The sequence below is a fragment of the Lithobates pipiens genome, unplaced genomic scaffold, assembly GCF_037356315.1.
Source record: "Lithobates pipiens isolate NorthernLeopardFrog02 unplaced genomic scaffold, aLitPip1_a1.2 Scaffold_22, whole genome shotgun sequence".
In the NCBI taxonomy this organism is placed as follows: Eukaryota; Metazoa; Chordata; class Amphibia; order Anura; family Ranidae; genus Lithobates; species Lithobates pipiens.
Genome location: NW_027507784.1, coordinates 15159425 through 15175054, shown reverse-complemented (window position 1 = coordinate 15175054; position 15630 = coordinate 15159425). Strand labels below are relative to the sequence as shown.

Here is a 15630-nt window from a genome sequence, read left to right as displayed (position 1 = left end):
CAAAGGCATAGAATCCATACAAAAAAAAGTTTATTAAAAAAACAAGAACAGTCCACAATTTAAAAAGCTCTGCTTGTGAAGTATTATTAGCAGTTCACCCTAAGGCTGCAGTCACACCTGAGCGTATTCAGCTCATAAAACGCTCGTAAAACACTCATCTCAAAAAGTTTCAAAGCGCCCAACAAGCAAAATCCCATTCATTTATATGGTCACTGTTCACATCTGAGCGTTCTGTCGCTTGAAGCAAAACGCCTGTCTCTCAAAAAAGTACATGAGCTAATTTTTAGGCAGATTGCAGGCGTTTTTCTGCTTTTTCCATTGGTGACATTTTGACCTGTGCAAAGACGCAGCAAAAACGCTCAGAAAAAAAAAGGCCTGAAAAATGCCAGAAAAATGCCCTCAAAAACACCTGAAAAAGTTACGCTCAGGTGTGAATGCAGCTTTAGAGGTCTAATAGGCACAATAGGCTAAATGAACTGAGGTGGTAAAGATGGAATAAGTGATCATACCAGCCAATTGTGCAAGCCAGTCATCAGATTCCAGTATAGTGACAATGTTGATTTTGTAAGTTGATCGCCGCTAGACATGTGCAATTTGTTTCTGTCTGAATCTAAATTTAGATTAATTTTTGATTAGTTCGAGATTAGGATACATTTTGTTGAAATTCATTACGTTTCTTATTGTCTATTTGTTTTCTAAGAATTTCCAAATTTTTGGAACTATATGAATTCGCATTGGTTGAAAAATGGTCGACCGATTCAATCTGTGTGAAGAATAGCTGGTTGTTAAGGAGTGGTCCAGGATGTCGGCTGATGCACACCCTTAACAACCATGGGCTTCCCCACTGACAGCTGAAAATGTTAACAAAATCCATCCCCAATCCATACACACATTCACATAGAGGGGGCTGAGATCTGGGGGCCCCCTTGTTAAAGGGGGCTTCCAGATTCTGATAAGTCAACCCCAAACCCCACAACGACTGGACCAGGGTTGGGGGAAGAGGCCCTTGACCCCATCAACATGTGCTTTGGAGGGGGGAGACCCTCTGCCCCAAAACTCCCCCCTTCCATGTTGAGGGCATGCGGCCAAGTATGGTTCAGAAGGGGAGGCTTGCTCCTCCCCCCCTTTCTTGGCCTGACGGATTTCATGCTCGTTAAAGGGTCTGGTATGAATTATGGGGTGGACCCCACACCATGCTTTTAAAGTTTTGATACAGGGTTCCCCTTAAAATGTATACCAGAATTATGAGTAAAATGCATAATATAAATGTGTGTGTATTTATACTGTTTATATATATATATATATATATATATATATATATATATATATATATATATATATATATAACTACAAACCCAAACATCTCCTTCAAAAAAAATGTTTTAATTAAATGCATGTATGATATTCACAATTTCAGAAGACTCACAACGCTTGAGGTGATTGTAGCTCTATTGCACTTGCAACAGAGACAATTAAGTACTGTCTGTGATTTTTTTATTTTTATTTGCACATACAATTTTTCAGGACAAGCTTTTGGGGTATGTCCCCTTCTTCAAGGTCCCAGAAGACTCACAACAAAGGGTTTCATAAATTTTTAAAACCTCTAATTTAAAAAAGTCCCTTCACCTCAATAATTTATATATAACCACAAATCTAAAGAATTGGCATTAACAGATTGAGGATTAACACACAATAAAATAAATTAATCTGGCAATACATTTTGAATAATCTTCCAGTATTGTTGGGACACCAAAAATAAAGACCTGAAGACCAGTCAAGGAATACATCTGAGAGTGTACATATTGTGTGCATACTTCACGGTGTTTTGTATTCAGTGTGTAGTGATGACCCTATATATCACATGTGTAAAAAAAAAAAAAAAAAAAGAAGTCTATTCAAAAGAATGAAAATACGGTAACACCATCATAACTTTCAAAGTTTTTTAGTAGTTTTTTCTAGTTACAGTTTGGCTTTGGGCAAGTTCTCAGCTCTTTTTCAGAAGTTTTACTAAAATAAAAATAAACATATCATTTCATTATTTGAAATAATTATTTGAAATTTAGGACAATAATTTACATCACTGTATATTTAAAAAAAAAAAATTTAAATTTTATGTGGGGGCCGCTGGTGAAAAAGCCTTCCTAAAATGTCTTAAACCCCTCATTATTCTTGGATTTTTCTACAATTTTTCTACATTTTTACAAATTCTATCTATCTATCTATCTATCTATCTATCTATCTATCTATCTATCTATCTATCTATATATATATATATATATATATATATATATATATATATATATATATATATATATATATATATATATATATATATATATATATATTTTTTTTTGTGAATTGCTGAATTAACGACATTTTATTGTTGATTCTTTCCATCACTACAACTTCTCATTTTAAAGTCATATAACTATAAAGCATATAAACATTTGTTAGTAAAATAAGAGATGAAAGGGTAAAGATTGGAAAATCTAATAGCAGTTATTTATTTCTAAAAGCCCAAGGAGTGTGTCATTGAGGGATAAATTAATTGAAATGATGCTTGATTTTCATCTTCCAGAGGATCCATGTTTTATATTAATCTCAGATGAATCCAGAGACAATCTATACCCCTGTGTGGTCCGGAGATATCAGGGGAGATTTCTGTATTATAAATATGTGGATATGTGGAGAATGGAATTGTGACCAGAAATGTCACATACATCGTCTGTTATTTTCATTTAACTTTCCTCGGCCAAATCTCTCCATCAGATTTTTACCACTGAACTGACGCTTCCAGAGGAGACTCCCCTCACCCCTCTTCTATCAGAATTTACTTCTGCCAGGGGGCAAAAACAAAGAAAATTGTCCATTTTACCAGTCTGGTGATTCACAGGTATTTTTCCTTCATTTTGAGTTTTTTACAGGGATGGCAATTTTCAGTCATTTTTTCATTTGTAAAACTTCAACCTAAGTTCTTTTTTTTTTCTTTCTTTTTTTATTGTTTTATTGTTTTGCATACATGTCTGTGTAGAACAAAAACAAAAAAAAATGTTTTTTCCTTACAGCTAAACTCTTTTATAATACACAACACTCTAAACAAATATATTTATTGTGTCTCAATTCAGGTAATAAGTCTTTTTTTTTTTTTTATACAGGGCAGGTAAAGAGCCAAATTTTATTATAAGTGCAAGCTGATTCAAATGATATATTTTTCACTCTCTACACATTGTATGTTGCTGTGTTTCTTTTTATTATGGAAATACTGTATGAATAATCAATGGAATATTTTATTTAACGTCTTTTTTTTATATTTCATCTGGTTGTTTTCTGGGTTTGAAGTATCACTGATTTGGTTTTGCATATATGTATGTATAGAAAAAAACAGATAAAGAATAGTTTTTCTTTTTCGTTTTACAAGGATCATCATTTTTAGGCATTATTTCATTCGTAAAACTGAGCTCAACCTAATTGATTTATTCTTTTTTTTTTTGTTTTGTATCAAAACAGATTTTTTTTTCTTTTTTTTTTACAACTACACTTTTTCTTAATACATAACACTCTGATATATTTGGTCTTATTTCAGATAATGTTTTTTTTTTTGTTTCTTTTTTCTTAGATACAGGGCAGGTAAGGAGTCACATTTAATTTTATGTACAAGCTGATAAATACGAGTCTGTTCTCACTCTGTACACATTGTACACTCAGATGTTTCTTTGATTGATGAAAATAAAAATTAATATAACCTATGAAATGTTTTAACCTTTGTGTCATTTCCTCAAATAGCATTATTTTCTATTATCTCTGGTCATTAATAAGATGCTGAGGAGGTCTTTTACTTTTGTTTGCTGGCTGTGAGAGCAGTAATGACAAAACACCGGATGTCATCTTCTCAGCCTACTTTGAGGGAGTGGGTGGATGAAATGCAATGTCTACAAAGACTGAAGGAATTATCAGCCGTCCTACATGATAACTGTGCCAAATTTTGCAGAAGTGTGGTCTCCCTGGAGATCCTTCTATTCCTCCTTTAAATTTAGAGAGCTGTGTAATGGGATTGAATATGCATAGGGGGAATACTGCATCAGGCAGTGGGCACTTCTCTTATGCCCTGTACACACGACCGGTTTTCCCATCGGAAAATAAACTCTGAAGGTTTTTCCGACGGCGTTCCGACGGAATTCCGCTGAAATTGTCCTGCGTACACACAATCACAACACGTACAACGAGACTAGAAAAAGGAAGTTCAATAGCCAGTAGCCAATAGCTTCCGTCTCGTACTTGCTTCAGAGCATGCGTCGTTTTTGGCAGCATACAGGCGAATGTTTTTTCCCAATAGGATTTGGTTCCATCAGAAATATTTAGAACATGTTGTCTTTCTAGGTCCATCAGAATTTTCGAAAAAAAAAAAAAGTCAGATGAGGCCTACACACGATCGGAATATACGATGAATAGATTCCGTCTGACTTTATCTGTCAGACATTCCGCTCGTGTGTACACGGCATTAGTGCAGAAGAACCATGGATTTTTTATTTTTTTTATTTTGTGTTTGTTTGTTTTTTCACTCCTTGTGGAATGACTGTTGGATGGTTGCCCTAGTTGGATAATGGAAGATGTAAGTAATAAATTTAAGTTTGGTAAAGGTGTTAATTGGTAGTGAATTAATATACTGCAAGGGGTGTGATATGTAGTTTTTAAAGCATTTCTGGGAGAGATCGTATAAAATATCTGTCTTATCTTATTGTTTAAAAATGCAATAAAAATGTTAAATAAAAAAGTTAATTCATATTTTTGGTTTCTGATATGGCAGGAATACGTGACTTTTCTTGGTCTCTAGGATGAAGGACAATGGATATTACAGTCTGCTCAATACATCCATCTTATAGCAAATATCTGAATATTTTGGTGAAGAATTATAACATTTAACATCTGACAGTATCAAGAAACCGTTAAATAGAAGTTCTCTAGTCAATATTTATATATTCAATATTTTAAATTGTCACACATCAAGTCATACTTTAAATTCCAGGAAAAAGTCAGTTATATTTTATTGATAGGTTTTCTGTATTATTTTTACAAATATAAAGAAAACCAATTTACAATTTAGAGAAAGCTTTATCTACGTTTTTTTTAAAGTTTTGTAGCATATTGGATGATTCGTTTGATTAATAGTTTTATCTTTTCTCCTTATCAAAAAAGTAGGTAAAAATTGGAATGAGAAATCAGACAATTTTGAATGAATTGTTCCTCTCCGGAATGTCTGACCTTCCGGCTCTTCAGCTCCCTCTCTTTCTCTTCTTCCTTCTCATCTACCTTCTGACATTCATCTGGAATTTGTTGATTATCTCCCTCATAGTCACCGACTCTCACCTCCACGTTCCTATGTATTTCTTCCTTGGGAACCTGGCCAGTTTGGACCTCTGTTATTCCTCCGTCACCGCTCCACGCATGTTATTTGACCTTCACACCAAGACAAGAAAAATTTCCATAAAGGCTTGTATAACCCAAGTCTTCTTCTTTATATCCTTCATGGGATGTGAGGCTTTTTTGTTGACTGTCATGTCCTATGACAGATATACCGCCATTTGTCAGCCATTACATTACTTACACATCATGAATTGGAAAGTGTGTGTACAGTTGGTGTCCATTGTGTGGTGCCTCAGCGTTACCAATTCTTTAGTTCATACACTTCTAGCCTACAGTTTAACATTTTGTGAATCAGATATTATAGAAAGCTTTGTATGTGACCTTCCACAATTGTTTCGGATCTCCTGCAGTAAAAGCTACATTAATATTTTGCTTACTTTTTTGTCAGTTAGCTTACTTGGAGGTGGATCTCTAATACTGACCATCCTCTCCTATGTCTATATATTCACAACTGTTCTTAAAATCCAAGCTAAGGGCAATAGAAGTAAAGTCTTCTCTACTTGTACCTCTCACCTGACAGTGGTGCTTGTATTTTATGGCTCTGTTATGTTTAATTATTTTTGGCCAAATTCTAGTCATTATTTTTCTGGTGACAAAATTGCGTCCGTCTTTTATACTGTGATCACTCCTCTTCTAAATCCTCTCATTTACAGCCTGAGGAACCAGGATTTTAGAACAGCATTTCAAAGTGTTCTCAGGAAGATCCCCCCACGAAAATAGAGACATAGAAAGATATAGAAGAACCTTTTCATGATCTGAATAAGAAATCCATTGAGCAGCTGTTTATTTTAATGTGCATCACTAATCAGAATTCTTTTTTTTTTGTTTTGGATAGAATAAGGATTTGTTTACCCACTTGCCTACTGGCCGATTTTCAGCTTTCGGCGCTGTCGCACTTTGCATGACAATTGAGCGGTCATGCAGAATTGCACCCAAATAACATTTTTATCATTTTTTTTATTTTGATCATTCAAAAGTACTTGCGGCTATAATTAATTGTCGGTCCCGGCAATACGCATAAAAGTTCATTGATGAAAGCAGCATGGGATCCCCCACAGGGGAACACTGAACCAAAATTAAAAAAAAAAAATGTATGGGGTCCCCCTCAAAATCCATACCAGACAAATCCATACCAGACCCTTCAGGTCATGTATGGATTTTAAGATGAACCCCGTGCCAAAATTAAAAAAAAAATGGTGTGGGGCCCCCCCAAAAATATCCTTAATACCCTTAATATCCATACCAGACCGGAAGGGCCTGGTATGGAATTTGGGGGGACCACCACACATTTTTTTTTTTTAATTTTGATGCAGGGTTCCCCTGTGGGGGAATCCCATGCCATTTTTAACAATGAACTTTTATGTGTATTGCCAGAACCGACAATTCATTATAGCCGCGAGAACTTTTAAATGACTTTTTTTCCTTTAGAAATGTAATTTTCCTGTTCTAAGCATGGGAAACATGCGCCCCTTTACAGGCATACTATAGACACCCTCCAGCTATGAAATTTAAATGAATATTACACTTTTATTGTTTCACTTTAATCATTATTAAAATCACTGCTCCCGAAAAAACTTCCGCTTTTAAAACTTTTTTTTTGCATTGATTCATGTCCCCTGGGGCAGGATCCAGGTCCCCAAACAATTTTTAAGACAATACCATGTATATAAGCCTTTAAAATTAGCACTTTTGATTTTTCATGTTCGTGTCCCATAGACTTTAAGGGTGTGTTAGCGTGTTTGAACAAATTTTGTGTCTGTTGGCATGTTCTGCTGCGAACCGAACCGGGGGTGTTCGGCTCATCCCTAAACCTCACTATGCTTTAAGAATGGGTAGGCAACAACTTGTATAGTAGGAACCATAGTCTAACTAGAGATTCAGACATTTTACACAGAAGTTTGTTAATGATGACAAGAAGCATATTGGAGACACCTGGGAACCGAAAAAGTGTTGAGCTGCTGGAAAAAGGTCAAGGGCACCTTAATGGAGATCATCTCTAAGCCCTTGTACACGCGGTCAGATATTCTGATGGACAATGTCCGATAGGACTGTGTTGTCGGATATTCCGACAGTGTGTGGGCTCCATCGGACTGTTTCCATTGGAGTATCCGATGGACCAAGTTTTCCAACTTGTCTATAAAATTTTCTGACAACATGCTCCGATCGGACTTTGTCCGATCATGTGTAGAGAATTCCGATCGGACAAAGTGCCACGCATGCTCAGATCAAATTCCTAGACCAAAGCTATTGGCTACTACCCTGAACGTAGTCCCATCGTAACGAAATAACGTCATCACGTTAAGTACGATCGGATTTTCTTACAACTTTGTCCGACTGTGTGTATGCAACAGTTTCGGACAAAATCCGTCGAACAAAATGCGACGGATTTGGTTGTCAGAATGTCCGACCGCGTGTACAAGGGCTAAGAGGAACAAAATATGTAGTGCAACAATCATCTTATATATATATATTTTTTCTGCCTAACCATGTAAAGGAGGATTTGTCTTGCCTACAGAGATCAGTTCAGTTCAAGTCCTGTAAGCTGTGAGGTGGGGCCTCCATGGATCGGAATGTTTTTTTCTGCACATCCCACAGATGCTCGATGGATTGAAAGCTGGAGAATTTGGAGGACAAGTGAACAACTTAAACTCGTTATTGTGTCCCTCAGACCTTTTTTAGAAGGCATCAGGCCAGGCCACCTTCTTCTATTGATCAAAAAGAAAAATAAATACCGCGCTAAACCTAAATCTACACTAGTACAACTAAAAATCGCTGCAGCTCAGTTTTACAAGATACACGTAAACACAATAAGATAACAAAAGGAAAAAGGCGCACACATACATAAATACTATAAATAAATGAAATATAAACACCATCCCCCACGAATAAGTCTTTTTACGCCGAAATGTATGTCGGGTGGCAGACGTGCTGACGTCATTGCGATACAGCGTAGATTGGACGGGCAGTTGCATGCCGGCTGGCATTTTTTAAGGGCGTTTTTACTGCTTTCTATGTAAGTGTATTTCTTTACTTTTATTAAATTTGTTATACGGAATTATACTATGGCGAGTCTTCTTTCCATTTCCCTGGGATCCCGAGTACTGCCTTTCTGCTTCACGTGCTGCTGTTGATGGTCCTGGCCTGTTTTATTCAATAAGGGAGCCCTACGGTGATCATGGTCTGAGGAGGTGCTGTGGAGATTGACTATGGGCATGAAATCGTTTGCCTTTTGGCATTTTTTTTTTTTAAATATCTCTTTATTCATTTTTTTTTCCCTATAATGTCTTTATTCTTGTTCAAAAGTTTTTATTTTATGTTAAAATAAATTGCATGTACAGAATATAAGACAAATTATTTGATACCAGAAATAAAAAGACATATTGAAGTACGGATGATACAAAGCAAAGAAGAATTTCAAGATATTCTCGTGGGAATGACAATAAATGGCCTTATATATTTTAGAATTTGAAAACATTCTTATAGCGGAGTTTTAAACATTTTAATCCCAAGAAAATATAAATATGTCTAAAAGAAAATATATGATTTTAAAGTTTTGACCATAACTTCTAAAGTATGTTTATAGTAAATATTATATAGTAAGGGAGGAACATAAAAGGTATATAGGAGGGGAAGGGGAGGGAATAATTCTCCGGAGGAGGTTTTATATATCAGCTAATGTTGTAATTCTGTAAAAAATCGTAATCACCATAACAATAAAACTCGGTTATCAATATTATCTGACCTGTAATATTTAATCCAGGGTTTCCATATGATATCAAACTTTGTCATCTGGTTTTTATCTATAGCGTCCATTTTAGCATGGATGAAAGATTGATTCATTCTACCTGGTTCACCGCCAGGTTTTTATAGCGCTAGGTACCCCGATATACTACCCAATAATGGTTTTAACCCGCTGATTGCCCCTAGTTAACCCTTTCACCCCCTTTTGCCAGTGTCACTAAGCAATCATTTTTCTGATCGCTGCATTAGTGTCGCTAGTGTCGCTAGGTAGCTAGTTTTTTTTTTTTTAGGTTCACCGCCAGGTTTTTATAGCGCTAGGTACCCCGATATACTACCCAATAATTGTTTTAACCCCCTCATTGCCCCTAGTTAACCCTTTCACCAGCGATCACAGTATAAGTGTCACTGGTGATGCTGGTTAGCCAGTTAGTTATTTAGGTTCCCTGTCAGGTTTTTATATAGCGCCAGGGACCCCCATATACTACCTAATAAAAATTTGAACCCCCTGATTGCCCCTAGTTAACCCTTTCCCCAGTGATCACCGTATAAGTGTTATGGGTGACTCTGGTTAGTTTGCTTTCTATAGCATCAGGGAACCCACCATTTATTACCCAATAAAGGTTTAACCCCCTGATCACCCGGCGGGTGATATCAATTAGGTTTTAGGGTCAGGGTCTGCGTCGCCCCAGGCAGCGCTAGGTTAGTGCCAGTACCGCTAACACCCACACGCAAAGCATACACCTCCCGTAGTGGTATAGAATCTGAACAGATCAATATCTGATCTGATCAGATCTATACTAGCATCCCCAGCAGTTTAGGGTTCCAAAAAAACGCATTGTTAGCGGGATCAGCCCAGATACCTGCTAGCACCTGCGTTTTGCCCCTCTGCCCAGCCCACCCAAGTGCAGTATCGATCGATCACTGTCACTTACAAAACACTAAACACATAACTACAGCGATCGCAGAGTCAGGCCTGATCACTGCCATCGCTAACAGTTTTTTTGGTAGCATTTTATATTTAAATCCGGAAGGCAGTGCTTGGTTTTCGGGGTCCCGTACGTGGCTAGGCTCCCAAAAAGTCCCCCACATGTGGTATCCCCGTACTCGGGAGAAGCAGCAGAATTTATTTTGGGGTGTAATTTGACTTATGCTCATAGCATGTGTGAGCAATATATCATTTAGTGACAACTTTGTGCAAAAAAAAAAAAATTGTAAAATTCCTGCAACTTGTGGCAAAATATAAAATATTTCATGGACTCAACATGCCTCTCAGTAAATAGCTAGGGGTGTCTACTTTCCAAAATGGGGTCATTTGGGGGGGTTTTGTGTTATTTTGGCATTTTATGGCCTTCGAAACTGTGATAGGTAGTGAGGAGTGAAATCAAAAATTTGCACCCTTAGAAATCCTGAAGGCAGTGATTGGTTTTCGGAGTGCCTTACGCAGCTAGACTCCCAAAAAGTCCCACATATGTGGTATCCCCGTACTCAGGAGAAGCAGCAGAATATATTTTGGGGTGCAATTCCACATATAACTATGGCATGTGTGAGCAATATATCATTTGGTGACAACTTTTTGTAAACTTTTTTTTTTTGTGTCATTATTCAATCACTTGGGACAAAAAAAAAAAAATTCAATGGGCTCAACATGCCTCTCCTCAACTTCCTTGGGGTGTCTACTTTCCAAAATGGGGTCATTTGGGGGCGGTTTGTACTGCCCTGCCATTTTAGCACCTCAAGAAATGAGATAGGCAGTCATAAATTAAAAGCTGTGTAAATTCCAGAAAATGTACTCTAGTTTGTAGACGCTATAACTTTTGCGCAAACCAATAAATATACGCTTATTGACATTTTTTTGTATCAATAGTTTTTATTCAAGAGATTTTTCATAATTAACAACAACAACACAGGGTTACAGAATGAGTGTTACATATTGTATAGAAAACGATAAGGAGAAGGACAACAAAAGCACAATTGACATTCTTGATGACCTACAAGGACAATGCCTATAGTAGAGTAAAAGCATCTGCAAACTCAGAGCTTATACTGGGTTACTTCCTGTTGTTACTGATTACATGACCTTATTTGCTAAAACACACCCCAACTGGGAACTAGCTGCACCCACGAGGTGAGAAGACCCGGCTTCCAGTCATTCGCAAGTCAGAAGACCAAAGTGGGCAACTTTTAGATTCAGATTGCCTAGTGTTTCCATAAAGAGAATCATTCAATAATACTGTAACCCAAAAGCAAACAAATAAAAGTAACAGGGGAGGGAAAAGGAATAGGGGTTGGAGCTGTCAAAAGACTCGAGGGGAAGAGAGGTCTGTCCTATGAGAAGAGCTAAGCAGAAAAAGTATGCATAGATTATTCTTAGACCAAATTGTGAGAGTTATACCAATCTACCCAAGGCTTCCAGTCTGCCAAGAAAGCCGCTCTGTTCCCTAAGTTAGTCGCTAAAGCTAGCTCATACGTGTAGTGAATAGACAGGAGTCGCAGAGCCTCCCGAAAATTCGGGGGGTCCGGTAACTTCCAGACTCTAAGAATAGTAAGTTTAGCAGCTAAGAACAAATGAGTTGTGAATTGTCTAAACAGTGGAGGAATATCCTCAATGCCCACGTTCAATAATACTAGGGAGGGGGGATGGGTCAATGTCATACCAGTTACCTGATGAAATATCTGAAGTGCTTCTGTCCAAAATCTAGCCAACTTACTGCAGTCCCATAAAACATGTATCAAAGTGCCAGCCTGGGAACACTGTCTCCAGCAAAGGGGTGAGGCAGAGGGGCTAAATTTAGCAATACGATGCGGGGTTAGGTACCATCTATGTATGATTTTGTGTGAAAGTTCCCATAAGGAAGTGCATTTAGTAGCCAAGTGTGTGTGTTGAATAGCCTTGCTCCATTGTGAATTGGAAATGGGGATACCTAAATCTCTCTCCCATGCTAACATGGATTTGGTTTTTTGCAAAACTGTTTTGTCCTGTAGGCTATTGTAGAATAACGAGATGCCGCCTCCACACCTTTCATCAGTAGTTAGATATTTCTTAACTTTCCAGTGTATTTCATAGGGTGAGATGGTGGTATTAGTGAGGAGTGAGTGAACACGTGCATATGAGAAGAATTCCGTTTGTGGTAACCCGTATTCCTCCTGCATAGCTACAAAAGATTTAATCGTATTGCTATTATATAAGTCATGTACCCATGTTATGCCTGATGCGAGCCATCTTTCTAGGGATAAGTCTGGAATCAAAAGGGTTAGAACCCTGAGAGGAACATGCATAACCGAGGTTAGCCCCTCTAGTGGTTTATGGGAAGTTAGATAAGTCCAGGCCTGTAAAGAGGCTACCACAGGGAGTGGCACCTCCCTCGGGGTCCGTGACAGATATGGGAAAGCCATAGCGTAGTTAGAAAGATTACCCCCCGGTATAGTTGATTGCTCCAGTTCCCCCCACAGCGAGGAGGGATGGACAGCCATCCACTCCTAAATTTGTGCGAGAACAGCTGATCTGTAATAATCCGCTATCACTGGTAGACTCATGCCTCCTGCTTTCCTAGACCTAATCAAGGTGCCAAATGCGCACCTTGCTCTTCTACCTTCCCAGAGGAACTTCAATAAAAGTGATTGCAATCTCGCAAAGAAAGATTTACTAGCTGGTACTGGGACAGTGCGAAATATATACAGCAACTGTGGTAAAATCTGCATTTTAAATGCCGCTAGGCGACCCGACCATGAGAGAAAATGCTTCTGTAAAGTTTGAAACCCCATCCGCAGCTTGTTTTCTAATGGTAGATAGTTGGCTTTAAAAAGTTGGCCGGGACAAGAGGTAAGTGTAATCCCCAAATACGAAATCCGAGTATGAGATTTTGCCATATTGAGTCAAAAGGGCTGTAGCATGGAGTAGGGAATTCCTTGGGTGTGTAAGCATAAGTATCACGTCGTCAGCGAACAAAATTATAACGTGCTTACGGCCTCTTACATCAAATCCCTGTATATTGGGATCTTGTCTGAATTTAGCTGCTAGGGGTTTCATAAGCATATTAAAAATTAAAGGGGACATTGGACACCCTTGGCGGGTGCCGTTCGTGATGTTAAAGGGTTTTGATAATATCCCTGAGGTATATACTCTGGCGGAAGGTGAAGTGTATAGTGCAAGTATGGATGAGAAGATGTGGCCTTCAAAGCCAAACTTCTCCAATACCCTAGCCAAGTAGACCCAGTGGACTCTGTCGAACGCCTTCTCTGCATCCAACGCCAGGAGCAGAGAAGGCGTTCGGTGTCTTTTTGCTAGACTAATGACATCAATAACTCGTCTGGTGGCGTCTGAGGTCTGTCTACCCCTTGTAAACCCTGACTGATCCAGATCTATCAAGGTAGGCAAAATTGACACCAGTCTAAAAGCTAACATTTTGGCATACAGTTTCAAGTCGTTATTCAATAATGATATAGGCCTAAAGTTCTGTGGCACATCCGGGGTTTTACCAGGTTTAGGCAGAGTCACTATAAGAGCCTCCAGCATTTCTGAAGGGAAGAGAGATGAGGCAGCGGCATCACGGAAGGCCCCGAGCAAATGGGGTCCCAAGATAGGCATGAATGCTTTGTAGTATTCCCCAGTTAGCCCATCGGGACCAGGGGATTTGTTATTCGGTAACGACGTAATAGCTTTAAATATCTCATCCACTGTAAAGGGTAGGTTTAGTTCCTCCAACTGAGAGAGACTCAGTTTAGGAAGATTCACCGTCGACAAAAAGTTATCGATATCAACTCTAGAAGGTTGTGGGGTGGACTCGTCATCGGCTAGATTATATAAAGACGCATAATAATCACTAAAGGCGTCAGCAATTTTCTGGGGGTCCTGCTCTTTAGCTTTAGATGTTGAGTCAACCAGATAGGGAATTTTAGATTTAAAGCGCTGGCCCCGCAGTCTACGGGCCAATGCCTTGCCAGCCCTGTTACCAGTAGAGTAAAAAGACAACTTCAGCCGTCTTTCCTGTTGTTCAAATTTTTGCAACAAGAAAAGTCTAAGATCATGACGTAAATTAGTAAGTTTGACATGGAGATCAGGAGAAGGCTGTGTTTTGTGTAGGCCTTCTATGTGTTCGATTTTCCTCAACAGTTCCTCTAGTTGCCACTGCCTCTGTCTCTTCGCTTTAGCCCCTAGTTGAATGAAAATACCACGAATATATGCCTTATGAGCGTTCCACACCGTGGATGGTGCAACGTCAGGAGTGGTGTTGATATTAAAAAATTCGGAGAGGTGGCTTTCCAATATAGATTTAGTATGAGGGTCTTGAATTATATGAGCATTCGCTCTCCACAAATAAGTGGAGGATGAGAGGTTGTTATCTGCGACCTGAATCAGGACAGACGCATGATCTGACCATGATATCGCATTAATTTTGGATTTGGAAATTTTTTGCAGAAGCCACCTGTCCGCCAAAAATAAGTCAATTCTACTGTAAGAGCAATGCCTGTGAGAGTAGAAAGAATAGTCCCTCTCGCAGGCATGTCTACAACGCCAAACATCATACAAATCATTAGATCTCAAGAAATTAGCTAAAGATAACGCTCGCTTGGAGGAAGTAGCAGTAGAATCCACTTTCGGGTCTGGGGTAACATTAAAGTCCCCGCAAAGCAGCAATGTTCCTTCTTTCACCTTGCGAATTTTCTTCATAAGAATATTCAAAAAATGTATCTGCCGAGCATTAGGGACATATACATTAACTAATGTGTAGCGATGGTTATTAATGTCACAAATCAATATGAGAAATCGACCATTAGGGTCCATGATTTGCTGATGCAGCTGGAAGGAAATCGAGTCTCTGATGGCAATCATGACCCCTCTTTTCTTCTCCTGTGCATTTGCAAAATAATAATGTTGAAATCCTTTGGAGGTACACTTAGGAGGTGCGTCAATGGGGAAGTGCGTCTCTTGAACACAAAGAATGTCACAATGTGACGATTGGGCTTCAGACCATAGAGAGAACCGCTTAGCTGGATGATTAAGCCCGTGGGCATTAATGGACAATATGGTGATCGGCATGATCTTCAGGAATGTCGAAGCTCAGAAGTATTACTCGGGCATACTCACGTATCCCCGCGGCCTGTGGCCTCTCCAATAATGGACAATGCTCTGAAGCAACCCGGTAGCTACATATCTTCTGTGAGTCCCCGGCCAGGGACAATGCATGACATAGGACAATGATGTTTCTGGAAAGTAGTAAGTACATCAACAGCTCCTGGAACAAGAAGGAAGGGGAAAGGGGAAACAAAACCAATAGTGTTGAGAAAACAGTTAAAAGGAGGGTCATCATAACCCGTGTGCAGAATGTATCCGCTCAAGAAAACGGGGTAATTGGACCAGCAGGAGGCTCCTAGAAGCGGGGCCTAATGGATAGGCTGTGCCTTACAGCGTCCAGGTCATTGGACGAGCAACAAGTAGCTGGCAGTAGGCGTGTATCAGTCATGAGGTAA

At 38.8% G+C, this 15630-nt stretch overlaps 1 protein-coding gene across 1 annotated transcript; it reads left to right on the top strand.

Moving 5' to 3' along the window:
- The first annotated feature begins 4995 nt into the window (after positions 1–4995).
- Positions 4996–6239, top strand: LOC143925343 (olfactory receptor 5B12-like). Its single transcript, XM_077449917.1, has one exon. It carries the CDS (start codon positions 5209–5211, stop codon positions 6139–6141), a length of 933 nt encoding a protein of 310 aa, XP_077306043.1. The 5' UTR covers positions 4996–5208; the 3' UTR covers positions 6142–6239.
- Positions 6240–15630: the final 9391 nt, after the last annotated feature.